General features: G+C 45.5%; 1 protein-coding gene across 1 annotated transcript in view; it reads left to right on the top strand.

The window, feature by feature from the left end:
• The window catches only part of ATP6V0A2 (ATPase H+ transporting V0 subunit a2), a 182,818-nt gene that overhangs the window by 132,102 nt on the left and 28,259 nt on the right, over nt 1-22,457 (top strand). Inside the window, exons 14-15 of the mRNA XM_063964483.1 lie at nt 4,431-4,549; nt 20,433-20,655. Of these exons, the coding sequence (XP_063820553.1) occupies nt 4,431-4,549; nt 20,433-20,655 (342 nt within the window). The remainder of the gene's footprint in view (nt 1-4,430; nt 4,550-20,432; nt 20,656-22,457) is intronic.

The following is a 22,457-nucleotide window of genomic DNA, read 5'->3' as shown; positions in this document are numbered from 1 at the left end:
ACACCTTTCAAGAACATCTGGACCTCAGGGAGAGAAGCCAATTGTTTCTTAAAGTAAATAGACAAGTCCGAAATCTGGACTTTAATTGAGCCTAGGCGTAGACCCACTTCCACCCCCGACGTCCAAGATGAAATTCCACCGCAGAATATTGTCTGCCCTCACACCAAGAGACCTACTACTTTCATATACAGTGGTAATGTTTAGATGTTACCCCCTTCCTGGCTTGGAGCATAGTCGGGATGACCTTGTCAGGAGTACCTCTCCTGGCTAGAATCAGCCGTTCAACTTCCATGCTGTTAAACGTAGCCGCTGTAAGTCTTGATAGACGAACGGGCCCTGTTGCAGAAGGTCCTTACGAAGAGGTAGAGGCCACGGATCTTCGATCAGCATTCCGAGAAGATCCGCATACCAGCCCTTCGAGGCCAGTCTGGAGCAATGAGGATTGCTTGAACCTTTTCCCTTTTTATTCTCCCTAGAATTCTTGGGATCAGAGGAAGTGGAGGAAACACGTACACCAGCTTGTAGACCCATGGAGTTGTCAGAGCATCTACCGCCACTGCCTGTGGGTCTCTCGACCTGAAACAATACCGCTTGAGCCTCTTGTTGAGTCGAGAGGCCATCATGTCGATCTGTGGATATCCCCACCGACGTGTCAACTCCCGGAACACCTCCGGGTGGAGGTCCCACTCCCCCGGGTGCAGGTCGTGTGTGCTGAGGAAGTCTGCTTCCCAGTTGTCTACTCCTGGAATGAAGACCGCCGACAATGCCACGGCGTGTTTTTCCATCCAGAGGAGAATTCTTGACACCTCTGACATTGCTGCTCTGCTTTTCGTTCCGCCCTGTCGGTTTATGTAAGTTACCGCCGTTACATTGTCCGACTGGACTTTGATGGTCTGATTCCAAAGTACAGATGAGGCCTGTAGAAGGGCGTTGTATATGGCCCTGAGTTCCAAGATGTTTATTGGAAGGACAACTTCCCAATTTGACCATCTTCCTTGAAACTGCACCCCCTGGGTGACTGCTCTCCAACCTCTGAGGCTTGCGTCTGTGGTTAGCAGAATCCATTTCTGAATTCCGACCCTCGACGAGGTGAGAAGTCTGTAGCCACCACAGAAAGGAGATTCTGGCTCTTGGCAACAGACAGATCCTCTGGTGCATATGAAGATGCGATCCGGACCATTTGTCCAACAGATCCAGCTGGAAGGGCCTTGCATGAAACCTTCGGTACTGAAGCGCCTCGTAAGAGGCCACTATTTTCCCCAGAAGGCAAATGCACAGATGCACCAGGATCTGGGTTGGCGTCTCCGTACCCTCATGCCGCCCTAATGGCCGGTGACCTGATAACCGGGATGCCAGCTTAGTATTCACCACTCCTATATCTTCTGGCTCTGTTAGGTGTGGCGGCGTGCTGTGGGAATGTACGCTTGCCATGATGGTGCTTGCGAATAGTTCCCTCAGGAGCTAGTGTCCTGTCAGCGGGGAACGGGACCATTAACCCTTCAAGAGGTTGGGGCGTACCACCATTACCCCCCACCCCACCCAAGTCCCACAAAGCAGGCAGGCTGGTGCCATCCAGTCCTGCCTAAAAATAACAAGCATATAAAATAAATGCAGAAAACTCTTCAGGACTTCCATAAGCGTGACCGGCTCCTCCGGGCACATTTTCTAAACTGAGTCTGGTAGGAGGGGCATAGGGGAAGGAGCCAGCGCACTCTATCAAATTCTTAAAAGTGCCCAAGGCTCCTAGTGGACCCGTCTATACCCCATGGTACTAAATGGATTCCCAGTATACCCAAGGACGTAAGAGAAATACCTTGTATCAGTGTAATAAATTTAGTTTTTAAACTTGATGAAAAGTGCCTTCTGTCATTATAATGCGCTACAGCTTAAGACTTAATATTCCTCCAAGTTGGAATGGTAATTATAAGGTGTTTGATAGATGGCAATGCAGCTTGATACCAGTACCTTAGTTAAATTGAAATTATGAGATCCAAAGTTTATAAGTGCCAATAGCGGTGGTGGAGGCACTAATCTTACCCGGTGTAGCTTTACTTGTGCATATGAAGTATAGTGCGAAAGCAGCATCAGAATACCCTCCTACTTAGAGCACTCTACTCAAGCTGTGGTAACCTCTTGGATGAAGAAGGCTCAGGCCTGTGGGACAGAGCTTTGTAAGGCAGTAAGCCAGATACCTAGAGTTCTATTGAAGATGGGATATTGCCCATAGCAGCCAATCAGATTCCAGCTTGGTCATTCCATGTCCGTTCAACCAGATGTGGCAACCACCCATCTCAGATTTTTATTCATTTATTTTGGTTAAGAGAGGATGTCAATAAAAAAAATTCTGACAAATATTTTGACTGTCTGACAATTTGTTTATTAAATATTGATTAAATAAGCGCGAGCCGCGCCTTTACGGGGCTAATTGGATAGCCCCCGCTGGACAATTAGCCAAGTTAATTTATCATGGCTAATTGCATAACCCCTTTAGTGTCACTATGACCATAGTCACAAAAAATGTAGACAAAATAATCTGCAACCTGGAACATACATAGCAGCGGTGTATGATAACATCTGGTATATTGAGTATATCATTCAACATAATGAGGAGAAACAAGATGTGCTGGTACGCTTCATGACACGAAACCAATCAACAAATGTGTTGTCCTGGCCTTCAGTGTTTTATTCTTTTTATTCACATCCCCTGTGTAACAGAAGTGCCCATTATCCAAAGAAGTATTGCAAGGCACTGTCTGTTGACACTGTAAAGAAAATGACAGACCATTATAACAGGTTCCAAACAAGGGCAAGATAATGTGATTGTTGACTCAACGTAAGTTATGGACTCAAGTTATGTTTACGTTTTTACATTTCATGGTTTCTTGTGTTAATTATGTATGCGGTACATCAGTAATTGAGCGTCAACGTCATAATTTTTTTTTCTCCACTATGAAACAGAGTACCATGCTGATTTTGTGTGTGGTAATAATGTATACCTCTGTTAAGCACTAACAAAAATTGAGATCTCTAATGTTGATTGAAGCTAGCGTTTTTAAATCTTTTCGAAAAACGTGCGTTTTTACCATAACTCGAAACATAAAGCAGATAAAGTAATTTGGTTTGGATTTTTAGATTCGGGAGGATGAGTTACCTTAGGGGTCCAAATTTTATGGTGAATACTTAATAAACAACCGTGATACTTCAAATAAACTGGATAAAGAAGCTGCGATTAGTAAATATAATTAAGTGAAAAATCAATATTTAATAAACAAATTGTCAGACAGTCAAGATATTTGGCAGAAACCGTTGTTTTGACATCCTCTGTTAACTAAAAAAAAAATATGTAAAAATCTGAGATGGGTGGTGGACATTTCAATTTTTTGGGGGGTGATTTTATGTGGAAAGACCCAGCTATTATCTTCTAGAAGGTGCTAGATAAATGCAAAGTAGAATTTGGTTGCTCTCGGCAACATCTCATCGTAAATAGAACTGCCATCTTACTAAAAAAATGTACCCCCTAGTTAGATATTTTATCCTCTACTGACTTTGGCAAACATGTTCTCCACACTTAAGGGCCCTACAGACTGGCCGACCCGCCGCTGAGCTGCCCGACTACCGATACGGCAGATGGGTGACCCGGCGGCATGGGGGGGAGTGAAGTTACTTCACTCCCCCCTACACCCGGCGCCATAGCAATGCATGCTAATATGGACAATCTCGTCCATATTGGCCTGCATGCATAAGCGACGGGGCACCAACAATGAACGAGCGTGGGGCCGCTCATCGTTGGTGCCTACACACTGCACGGTATGAACGAGTTCTAGTTCATTAATGAACGAGAACGTTCATATCGTGCAGTGTTATCTGCCAGTGTTTAGGGCCCATTATATAAACGTTTGATGTTTACAGCATATTTGGCTTAATATTTTTTTGTTGCCCCATCTATGGTTTCGCTTCGGAACATCCATTGTAAGGGCTGCCATGGATCATTGAAAGAGAAAACAAGGGAATACATTTACTTTATAATAGTTTTTGTTCTAAATGCTTCATGGCAGCCCGGGTTTCCCACTCATGTTACAGATGTCCCTTTTTAGATACTGCTTGAGGAGTTATTTGAAGGCAAAGGGAAAGAGGAGGAGCTCAATTATATACGGTCAGGGGGTATGTTTTTAAACTACCTAGACCTACCTATCTAGAATAAAGCTAACTCATTGTCAGAGCTGCCATTGAAGTATTCAAGGAGAAGATTAATTACCAGTGAATATAATCCATCACCATGTTGCATACACTTCTAAATTTAAATTTCAACCTCCATCCAATTAAGAATGTACATTTGATAGCCATTTATATGCTATTTAGTATTCTTTTATGTAGTTCATTTTTTTAATGACTTTTATGGGATTTTCTGACTCTTAATCCTTTTCCTCTAGATATGGAATTTGGCCACAAACCGCCTCACTTTCCTGAATTCTTTTAAGATGAAGATGTCCATTATTCTAGGAGTGGTACATATGACATTTGGAGTTGTTCTGAGTGCTGTAAACTTCATGTAAGTGAACAGTAGCTCTCCATCCACCCACTTTTGAACTGCAGTGATCCCAGTATCCTGTCAAGCCTTTTTTGCATGTAGATTTACAGAAGGAGGTGGCCGTGGCCCTCCAGTACAGATGCCATAGTTTTGTTTTTGTTTTTTAATATTGGATTTTTATTGGGATTTTGCATTTAAACGTAGAGAAAATAAAAGGGGGGGTTACAAAAAGGAAAAAGGAGGAGGGAAATGGGGGTACACACAGTGTTAAATATAGCTATACAAGGTACAAAAATCGACAGGCGATAGTGAACTTTAGGCTAGCTGCACACGTCAACATGGCAAATAGTCACAGTACAAAAATGCAACATGCAGTCAGCTCAGATACAATGACAGAAGAACATGTGGAATCATAGATTAGGAGGCAGCTGAGTTTAGTAACAGCGAGTTATCAATTAAAGCAGGAGATCTAAGCTTCCTATAATTGCTCCAGGAAAACCAACGCATTGTATTGTAACGAATTGTATAGCATTTTCAACAGCTTCAATTGTCGGGATCGTAGGCGTCCACTAATGGCGAGCAATCAGTAATTTCGTTGATACGAGTATCTGGCCCAATGTCTATTGATCACTAGGTTAGAGATCACCACAATATAAATGGAGGATATCCAATTTTGGTTGTGGGGCTACATAGAATGCCAAAACTTTAGCAGTAGGAGCAAACACAGAATTCCAAAGGCCAACAAGGGTAGAACAGTCCAAGAAGATATGGTATAGCGTACCCACCTTGCCACAGTTGCGCCAAGACAAATTAGAAATAGAATGTTTCACAATGCGTGCGGTGGTGAAATATAGACTGTGCAAAAGTTTTTAGAACAATTCCACATGGGATATACATTTAGTTTGTCAAACATGCTTTCGAGTGTCTAATTTCCATTCCTCCTCTGAGACTATACTCCCTAGTTCTACCTCCCATTTTATCTGGGAAGGATATTTCTGTGAAGAGTGAGAGGTAATGATAAGGTTGTACCATCAAGATATGCCCCCTCTGCCATCCTGTTTACTGAATCGTTCTTAAATGAGTTTAGGTAGAGGGGATAGTCTATGGGGGGGGGGCTGCGTAACTTCCATCAACCAATGTCTCAGTTGTAAATACTTGTAAAATTCCTTATGGGATAGGGAAAACTGAGATTGGATTTGGGCAAATGGAAGTAAAGACCCATTTGCAATAACCTCATTAAGAGATAAAATCCCTTGGGACATCCAAGTGTCAAACCTTAGATCTGGAATTAGACAAGCTAAACTCTTTAGTGTAAGGTCAGAGGGAGGAAGGGAAACAGTATCCAATTTTGGTACTAATTCTAACCATGCGTTCCGAGCAGACTGTACCATGAGTGATTTAGCGGTCAGCAGTTTGCCTTCGTTTGGCTGGGTGCGACAGAATGTCTGAGGGGGAATGGGGACAACAATCCTCGTACTAGCTGGACCCATGTCCTGGAGTCATCCCTTGAAAACCATGCTCCCATCTGGGAAAAAATACACGCTAATTGATAGGAGTGTAAGTCCAAATACGCCAAGTCCCCCTCCGTTTTAGGAAGGGACATCGTCTTTCGGGCTAATCTCTGCGTCTTACCTCACCTTACCTTACCTCTGCGTCTTACCAGACATATTTAGTGCAAAGAGATGAAAATTTGGACAATAGCTAATGTGGTAGGAGTATTGGGATCGTTCTAAACAAATACGCAAGTTTGGGGAGAATCATAATTTTTAGGGCTGCTATGCGCACCATCCATGATACATGTTGCATCATCCAGTCAGAGGTCAATTGGGTGAGCTTACATAATAAGGGGGGATAATTAGCCAAAATCAGATCTGCCGCCTTTGGTGTGATCTGGACCCTGAGATATTTAAGACTACTATCCTTCCAGGCATACGAATAAGTGGCTTTCAGCGTGTGCAGTAGGGGAGGGGAAAACTTTACTGGGAGTGCTTCCGTTTTAGTGTTGTTCAATTTATAATAGGACACCTTGGAATACTTGTCTAAAAAGTCATGTAGACTTTGTAAGGACGTGGCTGGATCCGTTAATATGAGGAGAACATTGTCCGCAAATAAGCAGACCTTGTATGGTTTCCCAAAAAATTCTGTGCCTTTTATCGAATCAGTGGATCTTATTTGTTTGGCAAGGTGTTCGATAGCTAGGGCCAAAACTAATGGGATAAGGGGCAGCCTTGGCGCGTACCATTGGAAATCTAGAAGCTTGGAGAGAGCATTCCGTTCCCATACACCCGTGCCGACGGATTAGAATAGAGCACTAGGATAGAGGTGAGTACTTTACAAGTAAATCCAAATTTACGCAACACCTCCTGGAGGTATCCCCAATGTAAGCGGTCAAATGCCTTCTCCGCATCCAACGAAAGCAATAGAAGGGGTTCAGCAGAAGCGGAGAAGGCATCCAAGACATTAATAACCCCCTGGTGTTATCGGAAAATTGCCAACCAGGTACAAAGCCCACCTGATCTTGATGTAGGAGAAATGGGAGCAGAGGATTGAGTCTGTTCGCGATGAGTTTTGCGTAGATTTCTCTATCGTCCTAGTGGATGCTGGGGTTCCTGAAAGGACCATGGGGAATAGCGGCTCCGCAGGAGACAGGGCACAAAAAGTAAAGCTTTTCCAGATCAGGTGGTGTGCACTGGCTCCTCCCCCTATGACCCTCCTCCAGACTCCAGTTAGATTTTTGTGCCCGGCCGAGAAGGGTGCAATTCTAGGTGGCTCTCATAAAGAGCTGCTTAGAGAAAGTTTAGCTTAGGTTTTTTATTTTACAGTGATTCCTGCTGGCAACAGGATCACTGCAACGAGGGACAGAGGGGAGAAGAAGTGAACTCACCTGCGTGCAGGATGGATTGGCTTCTTGGCTACTGGACATCAGCTCCAGAGGGACGATCACAGGTACAGCCTGGATGGTCACCGGAGCCGCGCCGCCGGCCCCCTTGCAGATGCTGAAGTAAGAAGAGGTCCAGAATCGGCGGCTGAAGACTCCTGCAGTCTTCTAAAGGTAGCGCACAGCACTGCAGCTGTGCGCCATTTTCCTCTCAGCACACTTCACACGCAGTCACTGAGGGTGCAGGGCGCTGGGGGGGGGCGCCCTGGGAGGCAAATGTAAACCTATATAAAGGCTAAAAATACCTCACATATAGCCCCCAGAGGCTATATGGAGATATTTAACCCCTGCCTGTATTCACAAAATAGCGGGAGACGAGCCCGCCGAAAAAGGGGCGGGGCCTATCTCCTCAGCACACGGCGCCATTTCCTCTCACAGCTCCGCTGGTCAGGACGGCTCCCAGGTCTCTCCCCTGCACTGCACTACAGAAACAGGGTAAAACAGAGAGGGGGGGGCAAATTTAATGGCAATATCTTGATATATATAAAGCAGCTATAAGGGAGCACTTATTATAAGGCTATCCCTGTCATATATAGCGCTTTTTGGTGTGTGCTGGCAGACTCTCCCTCTGTCTCCCCAAAGGGCTAGTGGGTCCTGTCTTCGTTTAGAGCATTCCCTGTGTGTCTGCTGTGTGTCGGTACGTGTGTGTCGACATGTATGAGGACGATATTGGTGTGGAGGCGGAGCAATTGCCAAATATGGGGATGTCACCTCCTAGGGGGTCGACACCAGAATGGATGCCTTTATTTATGGAATTACGGGATAGTGTCAACACGCTAAAGCAGTCGTTTGACGACATGAGGCGGCCGGACAATCAATTAGTGCCTGTCCAGGCGCCTCAAACACCGTCAGGGGCTGTAAAACGCCCTTTGCCTCAGTCGGTCGACACAGACCCAGACACAGGCACTGATTCCAGTGGTGACGGTGACGAATCAACCGTATTTTCCAGTAGGGCCACACGTTATATGATTTTGGCAATGAAGGAGGCGTTACATTTAGCTGATACTACAGGTACCACTAAACAGGGTATTATGTGGGGTGTGAAAAAACTACCTATAGTTTTTCCTGAATCAGAAGAATTAAATGACGTGTGTGATGAAGCGTGGGTTGCCCCTGATAAAAAGCTGATAATTTCAAAGAAATTATTGGCATTATACCCTTTCCCGCCAGAGGTTAGGGAGCGCTGGGAAACACCTCCTAGGGTGGACAAGGCGCTAACACGCTTATCAAAACAAGTGGCGTTACCTTCTCCTGAGACGGCCGCACTTAAAGATCCATCAGATAGGAGGATGGAAAATATCCAAAAAAGTATATACACACATGCAGGTGTTATACTACGACCAGCTATAGCGACTGCCTGGATGTGCAGTGCTGGGGTAGTTTGGTCAGAGTCCCTGATTGAAAATATTGATACCCTGGACAGGGACAATATTTTACTGTCGTTAGAACAAATAAAGGATGCATTTCTTTATATGCGTGATGCACAGAGGGATATCTGCACACTGGCATCACGGGTAAGTGCTATGTCCATTTCGGCCAGAAGAGCTTTATGGACGCGACAGTGGACAGGCGATGCGGATTCAAAACGGCATATGGAAGTTTTGCCGTATAAAGGGGAGGAGTTATTTGGAGTCGGTCTATCAGATTTGGTGGCCACGGCTACAGCCGGGAAATCCACCTTTCTACCTCAAGTCACTCCCCAACAGAAAAAGGCACCGACTTTTCAACCGCAGCCCTTTCGTTCCTTTAAAAATAAGAGAGCAAAGGGCTATTCATATCTGCCACGAGGCAGAGGTCGAGGGAAGAAACAGCAACAGGCAGCTCCTTCCCAGGAACAGAAGCCCTCCCCGGCTTCTACAAAAGCCTCAGCATGACGCTGGGGCTTCTCAAGCGGACTCGGGGACGGTGGGAGGTCGTCTCAAAAATTACAGCGCGCAGTGGGCTCACTCGCAGGTAGATCCCTGGATCCTGCAGATAATATCTCAGGGGTACAGGTTGGAATTAGAGACAGATCCACCTCGCCGTTTCCTGAAGTCTGCTTTACCAACGTCCCCTTCCGAAAGGGAGACGGTTTTGGAAGCCATTCACAAGCTGTACTCTCAGCAGGTGATAGTCAAGGTACCTCTTCTACAACAAGGGAAGGGGTATTATTCCACTCTATTTGTGGTACCGAAGCCGGATGGCTCGGTAAGGCCTATTCTAAATCTGAAGTCCTTGAACCTGTACATAAAGAAGTTCAAGTTCAAGATGGAGTCACTCAGAGCAGTGATAGCGAACCTGGAAGAAGGGGACTTTATGGTATCCTTGGACATCAAGGATGCGTATCTCCACGTTCCAATTTACCCCTCACACCAGGGGTACCTCAGGTTCGTTGTACAAAACTGTCACTATCAGTTTCAGACGCTGCCGTTTGGTTTGTCCACGGCACCTCGGGTCTTTACAAAGGTAATGGCCGAGATGATGATTCTTCTTCGAAGAAAAGGCGTATTAATTATCCCATACTTGGACGATCTCCTAATAAGGGCAAGGTCCAGAGAACAGCTAGAGATGGGATTAGCAATATCTCAAGAGGTGCTAAAGCAGCACGGATGGATTCTGAATATTCCAAAATCCCAATTAATGCCGACAACTCGTCTGCTGTTCCTAGGGATGATTCTGGACACGGTTCAGAAAAAGGTTTTTCTTCCCGAGGAAAAAGCCAAGGAGTTATCCGACCTGGTCAGGAATCTCCTAAAACCAGGAAAGGTGTCTGTACATCAATGCACGCATCTTCAGATGCACCTGCGGATAACCCTGTCTCCAAGGACAAGGGTATCTCTTCTGTGGTGGTTGTAGAGGGCTCATCTATTGGAGGGCCGCAGATTCGGCATACAGGATTGGATCCTGGTGACCACGGACGCCAGCCTGAGAGGCTGGGGAGCAGTCACACAAGGAAGAAACTTCCAGGGAGTGTGGTCGAGCCTGGAAAAGTCTCTTCACATAAACATTCTGGAACTAAGAGCAATCTACAATGCTCTAAGCCAGGCGGAACCTCTGCTTCAAGGAAGACCGGTGTTGATCCAGTCGGACAACATCACGGCAGTCGCCCATGTAAACAGACAGGGCGGCACAAGAAGCAGGAGTGCAATGGCAGAAGCTGCCAGGATCCTTCGCTGGGCGGAGAATCACGTGATAGCACTGTCAGCAGTGTTCATCCCGGGAGTGGACAACTGGGAAGCAGACTTCCTCAGCAGACACGATCTTCACCCGGGAGAGTGGGGACTTCATCCAGAAGTTTTCCACATGCTAATAAACCGTTGGGAAAGACCAATGGTGGACATGATGGCGTCTCGCCTCAACGGCAAAGCGGAGTAAGAACGATACTAGTGGCTCCGGATTGGCCAAGAAGGTCTTGGTACCCGGAACTTCAAGAGATGGTCACGGACGATCCGTGGCCTCTACCTCTAAGACAGGACCTGCTTCAGCAGGGACCGTGTCTATTCCAAGACTTACCGCGGCTGCGTTTGACGGCATGGCGGTTGAACGCCAGATCCTAAAAGGAAAAGGCATTCCAGAAGAAGTCATTCCTACCTTGATTAAGGCAAGAAAGGAAGTCACCGCGAAGCATTATCACCGCATTTGGCGGAAATATGTTGCGTGGTGCGAGGATCGGAGTGCTCCGACGGAGGAATTTCAACTGGGTCGTTTCCTACATTTCCTGCAATCAGGATTGTCTATGGGTCTCAAATTGGGATCTATTAAGGTTCAAATTTCGGCCCTGTCAATATTCTTCCAAAAAGAATTGGCCTCAGTTCCTGAGGTCCAGACTTTTGTCAAAGGAGTACTGCATATACAGCCTCCTGTGGTGCCTCCGGTGGCACCGTGGGATCTAAATGTAGTTTTAGATTTCCTCAAATCCCATTGGTTTGAACCACTAAAAAATGTGGATTTGAAATATCTCACATGGAAAGTGACTATGTTACTGGCCCTGGCGTCCGCCAGGAGAGTATCTGAACTGGCGGCTTTATCTTATAAAAAGCCCTTATTTAATTTTCCATTCGGATAGGGCAGAGCTGCGGACGCGTCCGCATTTTCTCCCTAAGGTGGTATCAGCGTTTCACCTGAACCAGCCTATTGTAGTGCCTGCGGCTACAAGCGACTTGGAGGACTCCAAGTTGTTGGACGTTGTCAGAGCTTTAAAAATATACATTTCAAGGACGGCTGGAGTCAGAAAATCTGACTCGCTGTTTATACTGTATGCACCCAACAAGTTGGGTGCGCCTGCTTCTAAGCAGTCGATTGCTCGTTGGATTTGTAACACAATTCAACTTGCACATTCTGTGGCAGGTCTGCCACAGCCTAAATCTGTTAAGGCCCATTCCACAAAGAAGGTGGGCTCATCTTGGGCGGCTGCCCGAGGGGTCTCGGCATTACAACTCTGCCGAGCAGCTACGTGGTCAGGGGAGAACACGTTTGTAAAATTCTACAAATTTGATACCCTGGCAAAGGAGGACCTGGAGTTCTCTCATTCGGTGCTGCAGAGTCATCCGCACTCTCCCGCCCGTTTGGGAGCTTTGGTATAATCCCCATGGTCCTTTCAGGAACCCCAGCATCCACTAGGACGATAGAGAAAATAAGAATTTACTTACCGATAATTCTATTTCTCGGAGTCCGTAGTGGATGCTGGGCGCCCATCCCAAGTGCGGATTATCTGCAATACTTGTACATAGTTATTGTTAACTAATTCGGGTTATTGTTTAGGGAGCCATCTTTCAGAGGCTCCTCTGTTATCATACTGTTAACTGGGTTTAGATCACAAGTTGTACGGTGTGATTGGTGTGGCTGGTATGAGTCTTACCCGGGATTCAAAATCCTCCCTTATTGTGTACGCTCGTCCGGGCACAGTACCTAACTGGAGTCTGGAGGAGGGTCATAGGGGGAGGAGCCAGTGCACACCACCTGATCTGGAAAAGCTTTACTTTTTGTGCCCTGTCTCCTGCGGAGCCGCTATTCCCCATGGTCCTTTCAGGAACCCCAGCATCCACTACGGACTCCGAGAAATAGAATTATCGGTAAGTAAATTCTTATTTTTAACGTCCGAGTTGAGTAGGGCTATGGGACGATAGTTTGACATAATAGCGGTGTTTTTCCCAGGTTTTGGGAATGCAACTATGCAGGCTTCCAACATTTCTGCTGAAAAGGACTCAGTGGAGGAAGCACAATTATAGACTGACGCTAAGATGGGTATTAGTGAATCTTTGAAGCATTTAGAAAAATTATTGATGAACCCATCAGGACCACGTGCTTTATCCGACGGGAGGGAATCTATAACCATACCTATTTCCTCGTGGGTCCAAGGTTGCTCAGGTGCTTGGAGAGTATCTGGATCTGTGACAGGGACATCTATGTCATTTAAGAAGGCTACAATAGATTCGAACTGAGGTTGCCGGGTGGACAAATCATCCCTCAAATTATAAAAGGTAGAGTAGTAAGTGGCGAAAGCATCAGCAATTGCGGACTGTTCCGTTACCTTAACATTATTCAGGTTGACGATCTCCTTCATTCGTTCCCTTGTGGTTTGCCCTCTTAATTTTCTGGCTGGCGTTCTGCCTGCCCTGTCCCCTTGTGTATAAAATTTCGGTTTCAATTTGAATAAAGTCTTATGAACCTCTTGAAGGGTCAATTTATTCAATTCATCCCTAACAGTAAGTAATTCCCGATAAATATTTTTATTAGAAGGGGAGACTTTGAGATGGCACTCCAGCTCTGTAAGACACATTTCAACATCTGCCTGATCTTTACGAGATGTTTTTTACGAATATGCGCCGCTACTTGGATAGCTGCACCTCTGACAACCGCCTTGAGAGCACACCAGTGAGTGAACTGGTAAGTATCTGCAGGGTCATTTGTATCTACAAATAGGGAAAGTGTTTGGGAAATCGACTGCTTTGCCTCCACATTTGAAAAAAGGTGTTCTCCTAGCCGCCAGTGAGTGGGTGGGCGGGGGGTTAACTCGATCAACATCCCAACGTAAAGAGAGCTCCGAATGGTCAGACCATGACACTGGCAGGATATAAGCCTTTCTAATTTGTTGGAGCGTCCATTTATCTGAGAGCACCAGATCCATTTGTGAGTAGGAGCCATGAACTGGGGAGAAGAAGGTATAAACCCTACAGGTGGGGTTCTTGGCCTACCAGATATCATAAAGGTCGTATTTGTATAGGACATTCCTAAAAATATGGGAATGGTCATGGGTCAGAAGTGCTCGAGAGGCATGGTGGGGGGAGGAGAAGCAATCTATATATGGATCAAGCACCATATTGAAATCCCCAAGTAGCAATAATGCACCCGATCTACAAGTCTGAATAACTTTAATAAACTTTCTGAAAAAGGGAATTTGTTTGGAATTGGGCGCGCATACTGTTGCCAGAGTTGCCGGTTTATCCCCCAACCTACCCACCAGGATCGGGTATCTACTTTCCCGGACTGTGATTTGCATGTCCCAGGAGAAGTTACAGGGGTTATATAGCAGTATAGCTACCCCTGCTTTTTTACTAGGACCATTGGCCATATAACAAAATGGGAACTTGTTATTCATGAAAACTGGTGGCGATGTACTTATAAAATGGGTTTCCTGCAGAGCAACCACATGGGCTTTACATTTAGCAAAGTGACTTAAGGCCAATCGTCGTTTGTTAGGCGAATTCAAGCCCTTAACATTCGGTGACAAGACATTAACCATTAGGAATCATAGGAAGGTAGCTATTATTCAGATCGCACAAATATGCTATTTGATGACATATATGTCCTAGAGTGTGTACCGGGACCTGTGGGGATAAAGCAAGGGAAAAGGCTAAATAAAGAAAAAAAACAAAAGGAGCACCACAAGGGGGCCATTTGGAGGTTGCCTAGAGAGGCAACACCTGGGGGACAAGGCGAAGGGAGACACCCTACGTTGCTCCTAGAAACAGCCAGAAAATACGAAAACTGGTGAGTACAACAAACAAAGGGAGCTAAGGCTAGTGTGATATGAAAAGGACCACAGCTAGCAGTCATAGTGTTACCAAAAAGCGTGGTAGTTACAGTGTTCAGGGATCATAAACTTAGTGCAGCGAGCAAAACATGAGGTAGGTGGGCTTAAGTGTTATATTGGAGGCAAACACAGCAACCAAAGCTACACACTCAAACACATAATTGGCCCCTAAATAAGAAAAAGAATAAAAAGAAACACCTAGGAGAATGTCCACCGGGACCACAATAACCCAAGCAAATAGAACATGAGAAAACCCAGTAACATGTGCAGGATATATGGTAACACAATAATCAAGAATAAGTAAAAATACGGTAATACCTGAGAAACCTATTATGTTGAGAGCGCCCTCGCATTGGGACAAATTTAATTATATGAAGCACTATGAAAAAAGGCATCTAAAAATACTCTGTTAGGAAAAGTAATTCTACCATAACGTTCGTGAATACATAAAAGGGAAACAAAATGGAATAACATAATATTATAAATGGAACAGTCTAATAGACTGTCATTCAGGTGGGCACATATGACCTGCTCGATGTTGTGTTTCTTCAAGTTGAACTACCAGCAATAGCTCAGTCCTGAGCCACTTTAAGGCTTTGAGGAGCCCTTGTAGAAATGCCCTCTATATTCCAAGAGACCAGCTGTTGGGTACCCGCTGCCGGCGAAGTGACCACGGAGGTAGATCCGTTCCGTCTGATGAGCTTAGTCAGAAAACCCCATCGGTAAGGTATATCAGCTTTACGTAGTGCCTTGGTAACCAGATAGAAAGACCTACGTAGGGCCAACGTAGCAGCTAATAGGTCGCCAAAAACTTGGAGGTCATCCATTGTAGAGGTCAAGGCATCCGATTGCATAGTCATCCGGAGGATTTGCTCCTTAATGTGAAAATAATGCAGCCACATCAGTATTCCTTGGTACATCTTTCGGGGCATTTTGTGCTTTCGAGAGGTGGTGAATATTGTCAATAAGAAAGTAATTAATGGAGAAGGTGGGGAGGAGCTTCATAAACAGGTCCGTCAGAAATTGCTTAAGATCAGCATTGGAGACGGACTCAGGAATACTCCGTATCTTTATATTATTACGGACCGACCTGTCCTCCAGGTTACTGGCTTTCCATCTTAGGTCCAAGACCTCAGTCTGTAAATCCTCGTACCTAGTGATTAGCTCATTATGGGATTTCACCACTTTCTCCAGCTTGTTTTCAAGATGGTCTGTACACTGTCCAATAGCGTCAACCGATTGCTGGCAACACTGCAACACCACTTTAAAATCAGCAGATATATCAGCCTTAAAGGTGGGCAAGAGTTGCTTCATAGCGCCCAGAGTTAAAGGGGCATCATCGACCAAATCAGGTGCCGTCATAGGGTCTGTGGATGGCTAGTTTGAGAACGTAGTTAAGTCCTGTGAATTTTAGGTAGAGTATCCGGCATCCCTGAGCCCTTAGAGGCCTCAATCGGGGGAGAGTACTTGAAAAAGTTCACTGGGTGAACAGAAGGTGGCTCCTTCTGGCACTTAGGCGGCATAATCTTAACATGCGTATCTCGTAATCAGCTGTAAAATTGTAATAAGTTTGGAGTATAAGGATGAGCAATATTATTCTAAGCTTACGAGTATACAGAGAAATATTGCAGCATGTAGAGTGAAGGAGGGGACGGAGCATGTTTTATAGGATAAACATTGCTCTAGTTACAGTTCACTGGCGCACCGCATGCAGCCCTGGACTAATATCTGTAAATCTGGGAGTTGCCACTTGGTTCTAGAAGCAATCGAACAAGGAATTGTTAGCAGAAGAGACCACACCTGCGTAGGTCCCACTCTCCCGACTCTCCAGAAAGTAGATCCGGACAGAAATGCCTGTGGCTGTGAAATAAGTTGTAGTGCACTTCTCCAGGGCGGAGCTACTGCAGACAGAGACCACCATTGCAGCTACCAATATGCCCCTGCTCTGCTGCCTGAGTCCTGGATAGGACAGGGAGATCAGCCTCAGCTCCCCTCTCAGGATCCCAGATGGCGGACGGAGGTATCCACGGCCCATTCATCGGGGTCACCGCCGCCTGTATCCCTCTTAATGGCACCCTGCAAGAGTGCCCACTGGTCAGCACCGTTCCGTGTGGTCGAGCAGCGGCCACAAAATAGCTGTTCGTGGTCTGGAGGTCTCTGTGCGGTGTCCAAACCGCCGGGTCCAGATGGAAAGTGTGGCCGCGGCTTCACTGTCGGGTAAAGCCTTGAGCGCGGAGGGTGCCGTCTAACGCACCTAGCAGCTGTTGAACTGGCCCAAGGGGAACAGGCAGTCTTTGGGAGAGAGAGGGGGATTTGAGGCTGGGAAATTGGGTAATTGTGCCCCAAAAGTTAGTCAACAGCGGGAGCTGTTCAAGGGTGCTGCTGCTCCGATTACCAGCCAGGCGACTGGGGGTAGTGCTAAAACCCAGGGTGCAGCTACTCACTGTTTGTGGGCTTGATTGTGAAGGGCACCGTTGGGAGATGCAGGAGGGAGAAGTTCAGTGACCGGCACACAGTTGGCTGTGCCCCACGCATGCAGCCTTCTTAATGTGGAGAGTGAAGGCGGGAGCAGGTGATCCGCGTCAGGCGCAGCCACAGCAAGATGACGGCGGGCGTCCCCGCCATGCTGAAGCTCCAACCTCTGTCCGGCCAATGTCAGCTGGCCCGTCCGGAGCTAGAGTCCTGAGATGGAGGCAGCCGCGGGAGACCTCATAATGCCACGTCTGGTAGAATGGAAGGTGACCCAGTTCTCCCCCCTGGAGGCACCGCTGAGAAGGATGCTGGGGAGATCTGGTAGCCGAAGTCGCTGCTGCGGGACGGAGGTAAAACACCAGCACTGCACAGGGGATGTCAAATGAAGCCGCAACTGTTCCACCATACACAGGAGGCCAGACGGATGAGCTGGGGGAGGAGGATTCCAAGATTATAGCCTCCGCAGCGACCCAACTGCGAGAGCAGAGGAGAAGCACATCTTCTTCCTTTGCTAGCTAAGCCTCAGATGCCATAGTTTAAGGAGATGTTTGCCTGTTCTTTTATCTTAAGCAGATTCTCAGAATTTATTATTATTATTATTATTTTTTTATACACTTTATTAAGAAAACAAGACATACAAGAATATATTGCAAGTTAACAAAAGTAATGCCAGGAACAGCATTTGGGGCTAAATGTAACCAAACCAACCTGGGGGTAAATTTACTAAGATGGGAGTTCTATTTAAGATGGGATGTTGCCCATAGCAACCAATCAGATTCCAGGTATTATCTTCTAGAAGGTGCTAGATAAATGAGAAGTAGAATCTGATTGGTTGCTATGGACAACATCCCATCTTAAATAGAACTCCCATCTTCGTAAATTTACCCTCTGGTTTTGCCTTGTAAATTATTGTTGCTTTAAAAATATTTGTATTCATGCACAAAGTCCTGCACCTACGGCTTAATGATCTCTTCAGCGGCAGAAAAGTAAAAGACATGGGTCACAGTACCAGGGCAGCCCATAGTAAAGGGGGTAAACATAATTATGTTTATGCTGCGTCAGACAAACTAAAAGCAAGTGACACAATGTCCAGGGGCTAGAAAGGAGGGCCGCCATCAAGGCCCTCCAGACTATACAGTACCATGTGGTGAGTTGAAAAACTGTCTGCAGAGAATCGTTCACAGTTGAGAAAAGTGTATATACATAGGGCAGCCAGATACCAAAAAATGTTTAGTTAGGCGTTCAAAGTGCAGAGATGTTTCAACCCAGTCCGTCATGAAAATAAATCGAATACTGGGGTGCACTAAGGTTAATGGGGTTGGGTCACAGGAATCCACTGTGATAGTATGGTTTTCTTGGTTGAGGTTTTTAGAATTTATCACAGACAATACTTGAATGGTTTGGCCCTGTTTAGCAAAATGATAGGGACTCAAGCTGCTGAAATTCCATAATTTCCAAGACCCATTTAGACATGTGATGTCACCCATAGCCTATAGTACCTGTCCAACGGGTTGTGTCTGCATAACTAGATCTAGTGGTGCATCTGTCTCGGGGGCAGGCTGTGCAGTGCACAGGAGCGAGCAAAGACTCTGCACTGGGCCGTAGTATTTGTCTCTTCTCCGCTAGCGCCATATTTCTTAATATATGACTTGGAAGACAGGTCTCTGGGGACAATTTTGAAGCCACCCCTGATTAGATTGATTTAAAATGTTAACGTTTGACTTCTTTATTCATTTCACACTTGCGTATGGCTTACAGGTGTGCCCCCATACACTGTTGCAGCAGTTGCGCCATACATCCCTTCTTGGCGTACTATTTCCCATGTAACTGTACTTGAATGTGCATCTTAACCGCTATACTATGTTACAGAACCACTTCACATGACGGCACTGATTAATTTGACATGAAACACTTGTATATCTGTGTGCGACTATATGAGGAGCAATGATGCAGCAGCAGCTTTTTTTCACATTTGTTGTGCTTCTCTCACACCAGGCATGTCGAGATGCATTGTATATTGAGGTTTATGAGAACACATCTGAATGTCAGAATATATGTTGCTACACGCATTGGGCCTGATTTAGATGCATTTACGATGCAGCAGTGATCCTTTTCAGTGACGGAACTGCAAGGCAACGCAAGTGTAGCAGCCATCCAAAAGTGAACAGAGCTTCTCACTGAAGCCATCGCTACATGCGCAGCAACTACGTACTCCATCATAACTGCGATGCTGATGCAAGGAACATCGACTCCCTGAGTGCCTCCACGGCCACAAAGAATGGGAGCTGCAACGCTAGCGCCATGTTTTATGTGTACAAGATCGCAATCGCACACTTAGACCCCCCCCCCCGAAAACACGCCTTTGTTCTTGCAGACACTCCCCGTTACCTCCCCTAAAAGGCCTCTTCATGTCAATCACACGCCATCTGATTCCTCACTGTGAGCGGCATCGCAAATGTACCTTGGCGTGCGTGTACACTGCAGCCGTGACGCATGCATAGTCTTATATAATCACTCAGTTGTGACATCCTCAAAGTTGCCACTGCATCTGAATTGGGCCCATTGTTATGACAGATGTAATGAGAACACTACTTCTCTCTGAGTGCTGTCTGTCAGAACAGAAACTTTTGACAGTGGAACATTGAGCCAGTTCTATATTGTTCTTCATGGTCAAATTCATAACAGAATGAGCTCTACAAATGTACTTCATATAATATAAAATAACGTAATGTTAACCACTTGTCTGGCATGGTCGCATCAGATGCGACCACGCCAGGCAATGCTCTATCTGACCTGGTCGCACAAGATGCGACCAGTCAGATAAACGGTGTTAGCAGCGGCAGGTAAGGGAAACTTCCCTTCGCTGCTGCTCTCGGAGGGACCAGAAAGGTCCTGCTGCCTCCCTACACCCTCCCCTCAATGTTGCAGTGCTGCCGATCATTGCTGATCGGTCAGCACGGCAGGACCCCCCACCCAGCGGCAGCAGACTATGGCAGCCGCTGGGAAAGTGTAAAGCAAGCCACCCCCCAGAACCCCCCTTTCCTGTGTGTACCTGCCAGCTGTCTTGTAGGTAAAAGTAACGTCGCGATGGTCACAATGTTAACGATCTTCCCGACCGATGTTCCGATGTTTGATAAAAATTATTATTATTTTTATAAATAAAAAAAATAACTTCTTATAATTTTTTTTTTTTTTATAACTATAAAATCATTTTGAATAAGGTTAAATTCATGTTCTTCACCTAATTCACTAATAAAACCCCCCAACAATTTCGGAGCCTTTTTTTGGTGAAAAAATCGTCGGTTAAGTGGTTAAGTAACACATATCCCATTATCTCTGCCCGATATTAAACCAATGTTATTTAGTTTGTATTTATTTTTTTCTACACTTACTGAATAACCGATAAATGTATTACTATAAGCTAAATAAATACTTGTACATACATTTCATTTTTAATTTAATCATGTGCTTCTTGTTCACAGGCACTTTAAGAAAAAGTTCTGTGTGTTCCTGGTCTTCATCCCCGAGATCCTGTTTATGATGTGTATCTTTGGTTACCTTGTGTTCATGATTGTGTATAAGTGGCTGATGTGGTCTTCAGTGCAATCCAGGGAGGCACCTAGTATTCTTCTTCACTTCATAAACATGTTTATGTTTACTGGTGGTGATGGCAAAATAACTAACCTTCCTCTCTACCCGGGGCAGGTGAGTGATGGTAATAATTAGGGGTGTTATCATGTTGTAAACCAGGCTGGGATCTTTTGTATTTTAAACATGTTGGGCATACTACATGTATGCTTCCTTATGTATTATGATACTACTGCTTCTAATCTAGTACTCCTTTCGGATTTAGTAATTTGTTTTATACCTTTTTATTTTATTGCAAAAACAATAACTTTTTGTATTATTTATGACTTTTTAAGTTTTCCATTTTTCATTAGAATAAATATATATTCACTTATAAGTCTGTCAAAATGACGGAACAACTTACCCGTAATGTCAGCTCCGGCAGCTGTGCCTGCCCAAACGGAGCAACAATTGATTTGCTCCGCTGGGTACCATCTAGTGGCCACTGGCACGCAGAACACTTGAATTCTCCCCATAGAGGTGAGGTCCAGCATATTAGCCTTTTATTATATAGGATTTTAGAGGGGTGCAGGGTTGTGCTTTAAGGGTTTTTTTTTTTGTCTCTTTTTGTTTGACATTACAGTATTATACTATTTTATTGTACAGCATATGCATAATTAAATCTGAATTGTATTTAAAACAGGATAGATATATTTTCTATGGCTTTTTTTTAAATGTATTTTCTTTAACTGCATTGTTCTCATGAGCGTGCTCCTCCCTTTTGTTCACATACCTTTGTCTGCAACTTTGGCGCTTCCTTTTATATTGTTTCTATATGCTCTATCCTCACCACTGTCATGCTCTGCAGATTATTTTCACTCCCCAGAAATTATGATTTATGTGTCCCTTTTATAATTAAAACTTTTCATGTTCCTATGATATTTTGTCTGAACTGTGTTCACTACTTGGGGAATGCAGCAAAAACAAAACTTCAGATACACATCAGCATGCAGTTCACATGACTTGATGAAAACTAGACTTTTTGACTACAACATACAATTGTCCTGAATCAATGACACCAATTTTAAAGTGTCAGTTACACTTGTTTTCTTGGGGCACTATTTGCAGCTCAGACAGGATGTGTCATGCACAGGAAGCACTGGCTTATCTATAATGGGTGCAGTGTGTGCGGGGCACACGGGCCCCTATGTCCAGAGGGGGCCCACACAGTGCACACTACACCCATTTCTTCTATACACTTACCTTTGTGCTGTCCAGGGTTGTGGGTTCCCCTCCTCTCCCGAGTCCTATAGCCGGCAGCCGCAGCAGTGCTGTTAGTGCTCTGTCTGAGCACTAGAGACTCTGGCACAGTGCCAGAGTCTACAGCGCATGGGCAGAGCTCCGAAAAAATGCCCGCCGCTCCATTTTTTGGGAGATTTGCGCATGCGCTGTAGACTCTGGCACTGTTCCAGAGGCTCTAGCGCTCAGACAGAGCGCCAACAGCACTGCTGCCGGCTACGGGACGGGAGAGGAGGGGGCCCACACCCGGTGACTGTACACGGGTCCCCTCCTCTCTAGAGACGCCGCTGACAGGAAGAGTACTTGAAATGATCTTTAAGATTTTGTGATGCAAGTTTTAATGATATCAGATAACCCAAACACAAATGATGGCGATTACAACAGAAAACATGATTTTATCCCCCTTAGGAATATGCAAGTGCTTGGAGGTCTGTTTGTAGATATCCCTTTATGTTTCTCTGATGTCCTAAGTGGATGCTGGGGACTCCGTCAGGACCATGGGGATCAGCGGCTCCGCAGGAGACAGGGCACAAAAGTAAAAGCTTTAGGATCAGGTGGTGTGCACTGGCTCCTCCCCCTATGACCCTCCTCCAAGCCTCAGTTAGAGTTCGATTTTTGTGCCCGGCCGAGAAGGGTGCAAT

This window comes from Pseudophryne corroboree, chromosome 1, assembly GCF_028390025.1.
Source record: "Pseudophryne corroboree isolate aPseCor3 chromosome 1, aPseCor3.hap2, whole genome shotgun sequence".
Lineage (NCBI taxonomy): Eukaryota > Metazoa > Chordata > Amphibia > Anura > Myobatrachidae > Pseudophryne > Pseudophryne corroboree.
Note: the sequence above shows the minus strand (reverse complement) of the source record. Positions and strands in the feature narration are given on the sequence as shown.